This window comes from Molothrus aeneus, chromosome 3, assembly GCF_037042795.1.
Source record: "Molothrus aeneus isolate 106 chromosome 3, BPBGC_Maene_1.0, whole genome shotgun sequence".
Classification (NCBI taxonomy): Eukaryota; Metazoa; Chordata; class Aves; order Passeriformes; family Icteridae; genus Molothrus; species Molothrus aeneus.
Window position 1 is genome coordinate 33,853,497 of NC_089648.1, and position 16,385 is coordinate 33,869,881.

At 36.1% G+C, this 16,385-nt stretch overlaps 1 protein-coding gene across 1 annotated transcript in view; it reads left to right on the forward strand.

Moving 5' to 3' along the window:
* CRIM1 (cysteine rich transmembrane BMP regulator 1) overlaps positions 1-16,385 on the forward strand; it is a 175,148-nt gene that overhangs the window by 146,221 nt on the left and 12,542 nt on the right. The window contains exons 9-12 of the mRNA XM_066546638.1: positions 4,125-4,281; positions 6,851-6,972; positions 10,984-11,193; positions 15,511-15,726. Of these exons, the coding sequence (XP_066402735.1) occupies positions 4,125-4,281; positions 6,851-6,972; positions 10,984-11,193; positions 15,511-15,726 (705 nt within the window). The remainder of the gene's footprint in view (positions 1-4,124; positions 4,282-6,850; positions 6,973-10,983; positions 11,194-15,510; positions 15,727-16,385) is intronic.

Genomic DNA, 16,385 nt, shown 5'->3' on the forward strand with positions numbered 1-16,385 from the left:
GTTAAGAGTTGCATTGACGTGCAAGTGCATAATGCAGTTCTGTCAAACTCTGAATGGTAGTTTTCTTCTGCATTAGCTTTTAAAATGTTTGCTATATCCTCATTGCAGCCTGTCTGGTTGCCCTGATACACTTTTGAAGCAATTAGACCAGGTAGGGCTGGATCTCTTCTCTGCAAATACATTCATGATTTAGGATTCTATTTCCTCATTAAATTTATCAAAGCAGAGGTGGAAAACTTCCTCAAACAAATACTCTCCTAACATTTTATCATAATAGATTTCCTCAGTTCATTGCAGTTGACTTTGATGAACTAGTGAACTAGTTCTCCTTGTTCTTTAGTATGTGTCACTTGAAATGCAAAAACTTAGCAAAATTTCTAGGTTTTACTTATCTTTTCATAATGAATTAGTAATTCATTTAGTAGTGATAAATTTAAAGCAATAGCTAAGGCTATAGAAAAATTGTTAGGATGACAATTGTATGCACTGAATTTGATCCACATATGAGTATTTAGGTTTGCAATCTTTTTCTCTTCTTTCTTTCTCTGATAGCTATGTTTGCTTTGTGACATTGGTGATTCACTTAATTTTCTGATAAAAATACCTGGCTTAAAATGCTGGACTGTGCTTTTCATCAGGCCTGTGCAGTGGACATAAACTCTGTACCAGATGGTACTTCATTTAGAGACTGCCTGCTGTTGTCATGTTTTTAATAATGTTTTAATAGGAGACATTTAGAAAATTAGATGTAAATTCAGAAAGCAGACCAGAATTCATATCCTTAGTTTCATGACACTACATTTCTTCATAGAGATTTTTTTCAAAAACTATTTAAAATCTATTTCCACCGTTTGTACTGTCATGCTATCAGAAATTTAAGTGCAATAAGTTGTTAATTTCAGTAAAGAGCATCTTAGCAGAATTTAATTTTCAGCATCTTATTAGAAAGACTCTGAGCAGAGGTCTGTGGAGGATATTCTGATCACCTCATACATGACATTGACATAACACTAGAAAGTTTATACATTAACAGTTGTCTGCACTGACTTCACCAAACTTTCCCTTTATGCTTGACATAGTCAGACTTTTGATGATTTCTCATATGCTGTTTTTCTGTTCCTGGGAGGCAATGGTGATTACTAGTACCCACCTCAAGGCTCTGAAGTGCTTTTCTTTCTTGGCCACTTACAAAGTGAAAATTCTTTTGAGGATAACTCACTATGTAAAGGATTAAGCAAGGAGGATATTGCTTCGAGACTGGATCTCCTAGTTAGTATGTCAGCTGACTGTTTGAGTTTTAAGTATATTTAACATCGTAAGCTACTTGGGATGAGACACTCGGGATGTCCTCCTGCTTTGTAGCACTGCCCTTAGACACCCTGAGCCTTCTAATAAAGTATATTAACTTTACATGTAGCAAACTTCTTTTTTGTCTCTGAAAGCAGTTTCACTAGCCAAATCAGAGCAGAATAGAAGACTGAAAACAAAGTATTTGGCTGTGGGACTCTGAGTCGTCATTATTTTGCCATCTTCTATAACTTCGTGGTCAAACCTGGGTGTTGTATCTTGATAACTCTCCTTAACAGATAATCTGGAGACAAATAAGATAGAGAAATATGCCAAGAAAAAAAAGTTCTTCTTTTTTCTGTTTTTTTTAGATTTTTTTAATTGTTTCCAGCTCTTCATTTTACTTTTTTAAGATACCTATTTATTTGTCCCATGCCTTTGCATATGTACCTTCTTTTTTCTTCACCTGTCTTCATGATTCTACTGTTTATACACAGCCATGTAAGTATTTCATTTCCCTGACAAAGTATGCTTCAGAAAAGGAATAGTTCTGCTCAGTTCAGCCTGTGCATTTCCAGGTTATTTTCTGCTCAGATCAGTGCTGAGCATCTGCGGGAGATGATCATAATTTACATTACATCAAAGGTCATAACTTCACTTAATTATTTTTGGAGGTATCCTTCCACACATCCTACCCTTCTCTGTACATTCTTTATAAAGTTCAAGCCTAGCTTTAAAAATTATGACTACCCTATAAAGTGTTGCATAATGAAAAGTTTAGTTAATTTTATTATCACTGTGTGTTGCTAGGGAATAATCCTGTACAAACATCCTAGTATAAAAGCTCATAAATTAAAGAAAAATTCTCATTATTTTAACTTGCCTCAAAAAAAGTCTGTGTATTACACATAACTCACTCCTTACCAGAGAAAAATATCACAGTTTCCTCTGTATTATAATGTTTTAAAATCAGCATTAGTGGCTACATATTAAAAAGGTTAGTATTCTTTGTAGATCGGCCTGACTTAATCCTCCAGAAATGTGTAAAACTTCATGAAGATCTTTATGTATGTGTTTCTCTCTAAAGCAAGAACCGAAAACAAGGGCTGCAGTTGCTGTGCAAAGGTTAGATTTGACCAAGAGTAAAAGCTTAAATCTTGTGGTATTGATTCTCTGCTTCCAGACACAATCTCTAGAGGTTATGAAAGGATCTGGCTTTTTTTTTCTGTATTCTGAATGGCAAAAGCAACCCCAAACTTGCACACCCTTTTTGCTTCAGACACCAAATTTGCATAAAAGGGCAGAGGTGAGAGCCACGACCCTGATTATATTCATCCTATTTAAACTGAGCTCTGTTGTTTGGAATAAGGAGACTCTTATGTTGGATTGCACTTGCATACCCAAATTCCACCTCAGAAATAGGCAGTGGATTTGCTGGTTTTCCCTGAGGTTTTGGTCTCATTCTGACACAGCAAGGAACAAATGCCTTCTTTACCAAGTAAGCATTAACTTGGTAGAATAGATAAGGAAACACTTGGCTTAGCCACATCTGGTTAAGTCAATATTTTGGAATCTTAAATGTAACATTACAAAAACAAAAGGAGAAGCATTTGAGTAAAGCAAGATTCCTTCTGTAGTTTTCCTTCAGAAAATTGCCATTTTAGAGAATAACTCAGTATTAATAATTGATCTCCTCTTTGAAAAAGCCATGTCCCTAAATGTTCATCCCCCTGAAGGAAAGTGGTCTTCAGGTCTCAAATGAGGAGCACACCTGGAAGAATAATCTTCAGCTGACCTCTGTCCAGCCAAGACTTCGTAGTGGTGTGAGTGTTCCAGCTAGAGATCAGCCATCCTTTAAATATCACTCTTGAAGTCAGGCCTTTGGATATCACCCATCATATTCTTCTATTGAAGAATCTTAATTGTATGACCCTCTTTTTCTATTTTGATCTCACTTTGGCTATTGTAATAATGGTCATTTCTTTCCCTTGTGTTCTGCATCCTTAGTGTAAAAAAACCCATAATTCTCTGTTTCCTCTCACCTCTGCAACTAATAAAAGAACATTGTATCTCACAATACATTAAGAGTGGTCTTTCTGGCATTTCTTCTTTCAAGAAAAGCAAAAAGAAACTGATCAATCTCAAAATAGTAAATTGCAATGAGGTGATATAATGACCTTTATCTCTGTACCAGAAAAATTGAGATGCCGGCAGTTCAACGTCTTCCTTATGCCACCACAAGAGGCGGAAAACTTGGTACTGGATTTCAAGAAACAGATCTTTTAGTCTAGCATCTCTAAGCTTCAATCACATCTTAGGGTATTGCAGTTATATTTTTAAAAAGCAGATCTTAATCAAGTTGACAGCAAACAGCATAAAAAAATAAAAGTTTTTAATATATCTCACCCTTTCACTATTTATTTAAAATAAGTAGACGATAAGTAAAGATTATCTATATTGAACAAAAGCCTACTAAACCCATATAATGTGTGGCTATTATATGTTATTTTAGATGTGTTATTAAAAGCCAGTGGAGTGATGGATGTTGGACTCCAATTGGCCGAGTATCTCTTCATAAAACCACGTTAGTTTGTGGTACCAGGTGGTACTCCCCAAGCTGCTGACAGGAACTGAAGAATCCTGTAGTGTCTGCTCATACAGTTTGGGTTGTTACTGGAGAATTCTGTCAAATCTTTTAAAAACAGGACAGTCCAAAGGTAAGGCCTAGCAGTATTAAGAAAGTGACAAAGTGAAAGGGAGCAGAAGGTTCAGTGTGCTGAGGATGTGTTTGGTATAAGCCGTGTTCATGTTGTGATAAGCTGTGTGTGTCCTTGCAGGGGAGGAGCTGTGCACCGGCCTCATTTCGGGCTGTTCCTTGGATTGTTCCTTCGGCTTCCAGACTGACGCCCACAACTGTGAGATCTGTCAGTGCCGGCCACGGCCCAAGAAGTGCAAACCCATTGTATGTGACAAGTACTGTCCCTTTGGATACTTGTACGTATTCTCATCCTGAAAGCACGCTTCATGCAACCCCCGTCTACGGGAAAGACACAAAAGTCCAGGCATATCCACTTGGGTTTGCCTGTGGCACAGCGGGGGGAAGTAGGAAAATAGAAACATCATTACGGATGTGGGAGTGCAGTATTCTTCAAAATGGATTTGGATCAACACATTTAGAAAGAGAAGCTCAAAAACCAGCAGATTATAAAAGGAAAGCAGTGCTTAAATTTTGTTGAAGAATTTGACAAACAAGATGAGAAAGCTACTTACAAGTAATATCTCTCACATGTAGCTTTTTGAAATTCTTTTGGCATGCTTTGAGGAACTTCCAATTCATAGCCCATTTATTTTATTCAAATTATTATCTAATATTTCAAGTTTCTTTTAACCTTGATATGAGAGCAGACTAGTTTTAGTAAGACATTTTTGTTAATTACAGGATTTGTGAAGAATAGTATTTTATCTATGTTTTTGTAAATGCATTCAAAATGTGTATTTTTGGTAGACTTCTTTTTCCATAAAAGTAAATATTTATGGTTGTGAAACAGGTGATGAAAACTGAGTGGGTCTTTTGTTGCAGAAGTTTCTTAGTAATTAGTTCTGGTGGTATCTCTATATATTTTACCAGAAAATTATATTTTGTATGGGTTCATTCCATGTTACTGCCTGCTTTTCACTATAGTTTAATTTCTACCTCGTGACAGGAGATCTTCAGATAACATTCAAATTTTTCTATTTTTTTGCAACTCGTAGTTTTTGATAGTAATACTCCTAAATTTCTGCTTCATTTTAGAATTCTCTTTGGCCCTTGTTCATAAATGTTGCAGTCTTTTTAATAGCCATTTTTACTGTGGTGTGTCCTCTTAGTACACTGAATAGTAAATGAGAGAGGAAAAGAAGGGATTTTAAATTAAGGAGTTAATAAAATTATCATCAGGCATGTTGACTTCAGGACTGGCTGAGACTTACTGTCAGTTTTGCAAGTGAGAGAAAGTAGAACCAGAGGGAAGTTACAGAAAAGGAATCCTGTAAAGAGCAGTAATTTTATTCTTTATGTATCATGAGTTTAATACATTGACCTACAGAGAATAATTACAATTCATGTATGTGATTTTTTTTACTTAGATGAGCTGAACCACACTCTTTTTCCTTTTTTTTTTTTGCTCAAGTGTGTGCTAAACAGTTTTATCAGAAAATCTAAGTGAACTATATAGCAGAAGCACTTTAAAAATGACAGCACATTTTAATGGGCATAGTATGGTAGTTGTAAGATTGTTTTAAAAACTAGTTGATTTCAAGCTGATGCCAGTGTTTTCAGGAACCCTGTCTTTGGGATGATTTTTCCCATACATTTTTGTGCACCTGAAAAATATATGAACTTTAAACCTTTTTACACTATTTGGAGAATAGTATTCAATTTAAATTATGTGCTTACATGCAGAATATAATTTTATTATGCACAATGGCTGATATTTTTAAATAATGAATGTTTAATAAAGTTTTCAGTTGATTTTTTAGAAATTGGAAATGAGCACTCGAATCTTGTCATTCACTAAAAATACATGAAAAATTACACTGAATGAAATTAATAACATATAAAGATATCTTCATATGGAACTGTTTGTAATATAAAGAGCTAAAGTTGTGTCGAGGACTATTTTAGGATCATTTCACTTTGAGTTTTACCTTGGTGTGAAAATTATTTAGATTTGTGGTTGTATAGCATATTTGTTCAGTTTACTGCTACTGTGCCAAATTCTTTTTTAAAGTACCATGTATTTGGCTTCCAGGTGTGTTGTGCTCATTAAAAACATGGAGTGTAAGGGAGGACAAATCTCTATTTTAATGTAAACATTTAGTCGCAAATAGGACACAAAAGAAGGAAATATTAAAAGAAAAGTATATTAGAGAGTGAGCAGTTAGGGATTAATCATCATATTTATGACCTTTTTTTAAGACTGTTAAAAGTTAGTAATTAGAAATATTGAGTTGGTGCATCTTTAAAGAAGCCAAAACCTTTTCATAATTGTCTGAAAAAATCTGCTAGATAAAGCTCACTGTTTAAAAGCTCTACACAGTAATGGAAAGAAGCATTCCTTTTGATGGGATAGGAATACATTAAGTCTTTCATTCTCCACTCTACTGTATTGCAATTCATTATTCTCAGCCTTTTAACTAAAAATCAGTTTTCTACAGCTTGAAGCCAGGCTTTCTAGAGATTTACATCATTTATTTCTCCTCTATCTTGCTAGATCATGTTCTATAACTTCCCATGTCTGTTCTTTGTTTCGTACATCTGTGCCAAAAGTTTGAATAGTATTATCTGCCTTTGTGAAAAAAGATGAGGAAACATTGAGCATAGGATCCACTGAATGGAGGGAGGATATGCCAGGGATTGAGCCCATAAAGCTTGTACAGCCCATAAAACCACTGAATCTAAGGGTGACAAGTACCAATAATTTTCTTTGCTCATCAGTCATTTTTAGGGGGGATGCTCTTGCTTTAAAGATGTAGATATTTAAAGTGACTTGCTGACCTTTTACAAATTATTTTGCTCATCTAGGAAGAACAAGCATGGCTGTGAAATCTGTCGGTGTAAAAAGTGCCCCAACCTGCCTTGTGGTAAAATCTGTCCATTGGGCTTCCAGCAGAACAGTCATGGCTGTGTTATCTGCAAGTGCAGAGGTATGTGCCCCTGCATTACCACCTCTAACTACAACTTGTTTTCAAAGCAGGTGGAAACCAGGGTGAAAGAAAAGCAATACTGCACAGGATATTTACAAACTGAAATATGGTAACTGAGGGGGAACCAGTTCAACCTTGCTCAAAGACATGTATTGTTTTGCTGGTGTTTGTTTTTATCTATTCATCTGGGCTTCAACAGAAAGCTTCAGCTCTGCTTTTATCTCCCACTACAAAGTCACAAAAAGTTTGTTATCATTAATAAAAATTGTATCAGAATCTTAATAAGAAACTACTAATAATGAGCTAATTGAGGGCATTTTTTTCAGTAGTGATGTTCATCTTGCCTTCTTCACCATTGCCTTTTCTTTACAAACAAGTGTTGGATTTGATAAATATCCAGTATATCACATAAAATTGGAGTGCTGTTTCTTGGATGCTTTTCAGGCAGTCTTAATGAACAATGAGTAGAGAAAACAGCTGCCCAGGAGAAAGGACTTGGTATTCTTAAGCTAAAAATTCACACACGCCACATCCCCAACCTATAACCACCAAGTTCAAGATGGACCTTGAGATCAGATGTTCATTTGTTGTCTGCCATATACTTGTGCTGCTTTCAGCATGTCTCTTCCTTACAATATTTTCAGGTTATGTTCTGTATTAGTCTGGGTATCAGACTTCCTTCATTGCTCATCTCTATGTGTTGCATTTAATAACTTTTTGGTTTTGTTCAGTTTCTCTCTAATCCTAACTGCTTTTTCATGCTTATTTTCTTTGACTCTTACTTGTGTGGTTTGATTTCTAGCTGTAGTCAAGTAAGTTTTATTACTTTCCCATAGCTTTGTCTAATGACCCTATTCTCAACTTCTCGCTATTTCTTTTGCATTTAAAAAAATTATAAAATGTAAAAGAACAAGCTATGGGAATATAGCACTGGTAGAAAATATATGAGTTCTTGAAGTCACTCTCATGTAGTTGAAGGCAAACATGCAATCATTTGAATCAAAAATATCCAACACTCTCTTTTTTCTATATAATATTATACAATGCAGACAGTTTAAAAAACTTTCAGACTTCTAGCAAAATAAAAGTTGTAGTGTTATAAACATATTTTGCAGATGTGAGAAGCAGAGATTTCATTGACATAAGCTAAAATATATTACTTTTACTATAAGTTAAAGTTTTAAAAATTAAATAAGAAAGGGTAACTGCTGAATGGTGTCCCATTGAGATAATTCTTATTACTCAATTTGTCATTTGTCTCACAATCAGAACACTTTTCCTGACTGTCATAATGCTGTGACTAAATACGCACAAAGTGTTCCCTTAGATGTACCGTAATTGCCTCCCAGACTATAAACTTTGGTCACTAATTATGTGTATGCACACTTTTAGGTGTTCTCCTTAACAAGTATGGATTTTAAAATGTGCACAATTATTTAGTGAAATTAACTTGATCCATCTCTAAGTAGTATTTACTGTTGTCATGAACATAAAGACACCGAGCCATGAGCATATCACTTCAACATCACTTCATTTGCAGTTTTCTCAAAGGATGATTAGAACAATCACCAGTATGTTCTGGGGAAAATGTGAGTCCTTGTTAAAATTTTGACCCAGAATCCTTAAGTAAGAGGAAGGGTCGGGTAAATCCCCTGCCTGTGAATTAGCTCCCCTTTCTAAATTGCTTCTGCCAGAAATAGCTTGTGCTAGGATTAATAGAACCATAGAAGTACAGGCTGGAGTAGTATCTGACAAACTGAAAGTCCACTTCTTTACCCGTGCATAAAATAGGGTGTATCTGGATAATCCTTGACAGATGTTTGTCTAAGATTTAATTTATTAAGAATCTCCCCTTTCAAAAGACACAAAAAACCACAACAAAACAGAAAGAGAAAAAAAACCAAACATTTCTAAAATAGTGTTATCCTGTGGTTAGAAACATATGACATTTTTAAATGAATTTTCTAAAATTAGTGTCTCATTTTATACACATTGAGCTGGTTACTTGTTGTTCTGAGCTTAGCAGACATATGGAGCAACTAAGCACCATTCCCTTTAGAATTCTTGCAGTATTTAAGGGGTTACAAATGGAGACTTGTAACATTTTTTGGGTGGGAAATGGGTTTCTAAGTCAAACAAACCCAGTTACTGCAGTTTCTCATCACTGTTCAAAACTTTGATACTGTGCTTTAGCCATAGTAAAATCTTCAGACTAGTAGAAATAGTAGTGCTGTATTTAAATGTACAGTGCTCCTGTACTTGTGTCTTATAATGAACTTGCCTCTTCTGCAGTGGTGTCACATTGCACACTTTCTTTCCTTTTGAACTACTGTATCTCAGATTATTTCAAAGATACCTCTAGTTAGCTAATTACTCCCATTTTGCATTTACACATTGGATTTTTTCAAATATTAGCTTTTGTACTGATTGTTTTCACTTTCCAGTTTTTAATTACAATCTCAGTTTGTGAACTTCATTTTGAGTTCCTACTTATGTATGTTTCTCCAAATTATGGAGTGTACTTTAGAATATTTTAGGAAAAAATCTGATTGCTTCAGATACCCTTTTCCCTTGCTAAATAAGCAAAGTCTTTCTATGTAGGACTTCTGAGTGTCAATAATCATTTTAATATAGAGCAGTATTCCAGCGATATTGATTCAAATCGTAATTTAAATACTTTGATACTAAATTATGAAAGTATAGTAACTGAATTTAGGTTTTTTTCATAGTATTTCTGTTAGTGCACCAGGATGAAGTCTGTTCTAAGAAGTACTTTATCCTTATGCAGCATTTTTGTTTATCTCACAAAATGGTGTACTAATGTAACTTCTGTGCATTGGCTTTCTATTCTGATAATGTGCCTCAAACTAACTTTGTACCATCTGCTTGTGAAATCATCTTTGATAGATCTGCCACAGCTGAAGAAGTGCTGACCTACATACTGGTGTGCAAAAAACAAACAAAAAAAACGCACCAAAAATCACCCCAACCAACCAAAAAACCAACAAGCAAAAAAGCTGAACACTTCCTAAAATTACATGCAATCATTACTACTTCTCATACATTATCCTTTTTTAAAAGAAAATTAATTAAGAGCTTAGTACAAATAATGTTATATGTATGTCAGCAGAACATGGTTGGCATACCACTGAAAACAAGTCAGTTAACTGACAAACTGCTCCTGCATCTTTCATCATAATAGTGATGTGGATGAGGGAGTGTTTGGCTCTAAATTCACTCTGCTGATTAACAAAGAATATATTGAGGCTGAATCCTGCAGCACTTAAATACCCCTTAAGATACAAATGAAACTTTATCCTCCCTGGACCAACTGCTTGTGTGTTCTGACAGAATGCAAGTAATACCACAGTCTAAGCTACTGTATTCTCATCTCAGTAAAAGCTAAAAGAAATGAGGGATGAAATTCTCATCATTCTCTTCCAAATATCTCATTTATTGTAGTAATATAAACAAATAATTTCTCACAGGAAGTACTTTATGGACTATTTCCAGTATCTACCATTACCCTGTTAGTACCTGATTGCAATTTTTTATCATTTGCAAGATTATCCATAGATCATTTAAATGTTTTTTATATTCTACTTGCTCTCAGATATATCATAGATAATCTAATGTGCTATGGTATTTAAATATTTCATTTTAAATATGCTTCATGCTATCTGCTATTTCCCTCCATTGCATTTCTCCTTTTTCTTACATTATTTAGACATTGCTACATTTCTGGTTGATTAAAAAAGTATAGGTTCATCAGAAGAAAGTGATTATATTTTCCAAGGAAATACTACAGGAAATTCTACTACATCCTATTGCCCCTTTCAGTGTACCTTTTAATTGTTTCCTGTGTGTTAATTTAAGTGTAAATGATGGAACTGTTATTTACTTGGTCTAATATGTGCTTTAAAAATAAATGCAATCCAGTCACAAAGTTGGTGTTTCTTCCTAAGCAACAGATGCTTATCAGGACACCTCATTTTTCTTTGGTTTTTGCAGAGGCAACAGCTTCCCTTATGCCTCCTGTTAAAACGGGCTCCTGCCTGTCCATGGATGGGCGGCGGCATGAGAATGAGGAGAGCTGGCACGACGGCTGCAGGGAATGTTACTGCCACAACGGGCGGGAAATGTGCGCCTTGATCACCTGCCCCGTCCCCAGCTGTGCCAACCCCACCATACATCCAGGGCAGTGTTGTCCCTCATGTCCAGGTAACACATGGTTTCTTCCTCATGCTTTGTAATCAAGTTTCATTTCGCCCGTGTTCTGTTTCTTAATACATTAAATAATCTCATGCATACTTCGGTAGTAGGCAGAGATGAAGGTTTCTATGCCCTAACGTAACATGATGAGTTGCTGTCATTAAGTTCTCAGCTGTGGAAAATGGGAACTTACATATTTAAAGCATATGCAAGTTGTGGGTCCTAACGTGTTAATCTTTGACACATTGGAATCTTTAAACTAGTAAAACTAAGTGAAAGTTTCTAGTTTGTTACCTATAATAGCAAGTATTGTAATAAGCCATTACATTTTCATTTTTGATTTTGAAGTGGAGTTTTATTAAAATGTGTGTTTTACAACCCCTCAAAGATGTACACAAACAGATGTCTTAAGTAATTGAACGTTATGATTCTGTGTTCTGAGGAAGGCTCCTATGCCACCAGCAGTAGATTATTTCAATACTTTCAGTGGAAAGGCCAAGTACAGTTTATGTTGCATTCCAATATCATTTTAGTAAGATGAGAAACATCTATGAAAAAGTATGGGTAGAATGTAAGATTAATGCCCTCTGTTTTCAGAATTGTTCCTATAGTTTTTTATGTGCTAAGTAGATTAATTTGTAATACAGTGATGTTGTCTATGACTTTATTGGAACTCAGGAGTAAGAACAATGAGGCTCATGAAGCTTCTATAAATAGAGAGCAGTAAGACAGTATTGGCAGGATATAAGCAATTATGAACTTTTTCTAATACTTTGTAAAGAACAGGAAATCCTAGGGGCAAAATAAACAGATTCTCTTTCTGAAAGTGACAGAGAACAGTGCATCCTCCCAGTGACCTAAAATAACCAATCTCTTTAGATTGCTTAGACAAATTGTGATCTCCAATCCAGTTCACTCCTTGTGGTAACTGGAAAAATCAATCAGTCCCCAGAAAGATGGAAGATTCCAAAGAGTCTCTCTTTCAGCCTTTTCACAATGATTTGTGTGGTACTGTAGGGGATATACTAAGATGTACTTCATATGGATGAGGGCAGGTTAGCATCAGTCTTGCCTTATATAAACAAACAAGATTCAAAATTTAAAATGTATAGTGTTTGTTCCAATTCCCGCAATTCTCTTGTTAGGTCCCCAAGAGTCATCCTTGACTTTATTCTAATGTCAGCATACTCGTGCACGTTGATTTACTGAACATGTGCAGAATACCTCAGAGCATTCAAATAAGAGTAATGGGAATTTTGGTCTTTCAGCTCGCCAGCAGCTAGTTACTTTGTGTATGGAGAGAAAGTTTAGGTAAATTCATTCACAAGCCTAATGTTCAGTTTGTGGAAGAAAGGTCAATATAAATTTAGCAGAATCTATTATCTCACACTATACATTTCTTGTGGATGAGATCAGTGTTTGATTCTGAGCACCAGCAATGTTGATCTCTTTTATAAAAGAGCAGCTACTTAGCCAGCAGTGTCCATTCCTTCAAGAGAGAGGGTCTGCTAGATTTCTCTGTCTGACATCAATCCTGCTTTCAAGACACTGGTCACCTAGCTTCTGTGTAAGCAAAGTCATACTTGGTGTAAACTCTTACAATGCTAGGGGCAGACACAGCATTTTTAAAATGGCATATGTAAGTGTAGGAATTACTATGGCCAAATTAGTCTCAATGTGGGGTTTTTTTCCCCTCTGAGGTCTTATATTTGTTAGAAATGTAATTCTGATTTTATTTTGAACATATTGATTCCCCACTGATGATGTTAAATATATATCATGGCTTTAAGTAGTTTGGAATTGTGAGACTGAGAGCATGTCACTCAAATGTATCTGCCATAAGGATATTGAAGTAATTAGCAGTCCTGATGTACTGGATTTGGAATTGCACTCTTAACCTATCCACGTGGAAGTGGCAGCTCTCAGAGATCATTTTGTAGACTGAAAAAAAAACCCTGGGGTTACATTTAATTCCACATTTAGTTAGTTTTCAGCAGAGCAAGGTATATATTGAGTGCTAAAATGTCCGTTATAATCACGTTTCTATATATTAAGAGGTTTATATGGATCATCACAATGCTTGTAAAAATCTTAAGTTTTCCTGTAAGGTTTAAAAGCCATTAATTGCTACTGTTTCACAGAACCATGCTATGTCAAAAGTGTGTATTTGACCAATTGTTTCTTGAGGTAATGTATTTGCACATTTGTTGCACTTCAGTTGCAGTGATACATCATTATCAATGCTGCTGAGGGAGCAGTAGGCAACATATACAGCAGTGCTATCTGGTTGTGCTTTTTTGATCAGGAACAGTAATTAGCTGTAGCAAAACAGACCTGTGACTTTGCAGAAAATTAAATGCAAAGGAGATGACTCAGAAAATTACCAGAAGATCTTAGTATTGCCTTTGCCATGGTGAGTTAAGATGCCATTGCATAGCGCATAACATATTGTTCCAGCTGAAATAAAAATCTAACAGTGACAAGGCAGCAGACTAGCAATCTTATTTCAGGTAAATGCTGCTGAATCATGTATGTGGTTCATAAATGTAAGCAATTGGAAAAGCATGGCATAAGCAAATTGGTGAAAGATAAAATAATTCTCTGAAAGAAAAGCACAGGTACTTTGTGAATAGACTAAGATCAGTCAGTGTCAGCTTCCTTGAGTTCTACCGATCATTCTCCAGAAATGAAAACACAATTGCCTGGTTTCCTCTACGTGGCAGTGTCATAGAGCAAAGGGCACAAAGGCCGTTCTCCGGACAGGAACAGCAGTGCTAGAAACATGGAGAGAAGTCACAAGCACTTTGTGAGCCTTGGCCTGCCTAAATGACTAGAGGAGCTGCTGTACACTTAAGTTTTCTCTCCTTAACCAAGATATTTGGGTTAGGATGATGTTCACATTAGGCATCATTATAATGAAGTAGGTGAGAGGCACCTTCAGAAAGTGGTTTAGAGATGTAGCACAATTAGCAAGAAGTCACTTTTTTCTTCTCCTCCATACATAGCATAGGAAACCTGAGGAAGTTCAGTTCTTAACAGAGGCACCTAACTTAGCTGTCTATTATTAGATGGGTTGAATTCAGGCTGAAGGACATCACTTATAAGCCTGGGAGCTTCACTTTCAAAGCCTGTAACTTTCAAACTCATGGCTTCCACAGCTGAAAAAACATGGTGTGTGAGGCATCTTGGTATCTATGCAGAATGCATGGAAAAAGCTGGTGGACTCACTCCAGGTCCAAAACAACCAGCATGGTAGGCAGGCAACTATTACTGCCCTTATTGCCCCTAGTGTAGGATAGGCTTCAAAGGATTTTAAGCAGGCTGAGGATGGTGGCATAACTTTTTCTTGATGGTAAATGCTTAAGTACTCAAGGTACCTGATAGGTTTCTTTATTTATCTTTTAAAACACCAAGAGGTGAAGAGTTCCCCCATTTTTTTTAATACCCCAGAGGCTGGAGGATCTCATGCTGAAAAAGAGAAACAGTTTCAGTTCCTTCCTTAACTTGAAAGAGGTCAAATTTGTTCTCTAAACTGCCAGGGTGAATCTTTTAGCCAGGGCTGCAGAGGTGATGTAAATAATTGTTTGAAAAGAAAGTAAAGTTCATTTGTTGAGATACAATTACTGGAAGGATAAGGCTACACATTGTGGTATTTTTTTATATCCAAGTGGGGTTTTTTTCAAATTTAGCAGGTATTTTTTTTTTAAATGTAACAGTGATGAAGCACTTCCACTGATGTTAAGTGCTTGTACATTTTTAGGGGGCTGTGGGGTGGATTCTGTGTTTGGCTTTTTCTTTTCTGGGGGGTTGGGGTTTTGAGGGGGGGTTGTTTGGTTGTTTTTTTAATGTAGCATCTAATGATGCAGATGATATAGACACATATCTGTTGGGAAACTTAACCTTTACCTGGACTTTCTAAATCCCAGAGGAGAAGCTTACTTATCCATCCTTTCAGGAATTGTATCTGAAGTTAATATTTAGCAGTTAAGAAACTGTCTGATTGTTAAAATTTTTCAGAAAATGACAATTGTCTCTTGGAATTCCCAAATCACAAGTTAGTTTGTTTTTTCTGAAATGCCAAAAATGCTTGAAGTTATCTCTGATTTATATTAACTAGTCTTTATTCAGTCTGATTCTCAAATTGTTTCCTGCTTATATATTTCCCATTTTTGATGAGATGCAGGTGCCATAAAGTCAGAAGGGCTTCATTAAGAATAATGTATATATTTATTTTCAATAATAACAGAAATTCTTCACCTTGTGTACAGTTGTTAATTATAAGATTCCCAGTTGATTTTGCCTCTCTTCCAATTCTGTTTTTCCCAGATGAAATAATAGTGCAAAAGCCAGAGCTCACCAGTCCATCAATCTGTCACGCTCCTGGTGGGGAATACTTTGTAGAAGGAGAGACATGGAACATTGATTCTTGCACACAGTGCACCTGCCACAGTGGCCGTGTCCTGTGTGAGACTGAAGTCTGCCCACCCCTTCTTTGTCAAAACCCCACCCGCACACAGGACTCCTGCTGCCCACAGTGCCCAGGTATGTGCTGACATCCAGCTGTCATCAGAGCCTTTCCTTGATCTGAGGATGTCTAATGTTTCAGTATGAGAATGCTTCAGTGTGTGCTCAGGTGGTTATTGTGGTGCCTTTGTTCTCCAGCAGTTTGCAGTGACAGCCTGCAGTTCTCTAATTCAAGTGCAAAACTTGACTGTGTGCAAGAGAGATCTTATGTGTAAAGGGGAGCTGTGGCCCTGAACTTGCAAAATCTTGAAAGCAATCTAACAATGTAGGGGTTGTGTAAGAACCAGAATCCTTGGAAGGTTTATGAAATATGCACTCCTTTATGGAGACATGCAGGATTAGAGAAACTTTGAAAGCAATCAAAGTGTTAGGTAAATACAGGCTTGTTTCTTTTTCTTTCTACACACCTTGGTTTCTATGAACCTTTTTATTACTATCTTGCCTATTTGGGGTTTGGTCTCAAAAATTGGTCTCCATTTGCTTTTACCTTCACATGGTGTCATTCTGATAGTGATTTGAAGGCAGCTGAGTAATATCAAAGCATTCCAGCCTGGCAGGCATGCCAGACTCCTCCTAGACTGCCTCACAGTGTCGAGAAGATAACAGGATTTGCTTTCCCCCTAGGAAAGATATTCAATTATAAATGAACATAAATTCCTATTTTACATAGCAAATGG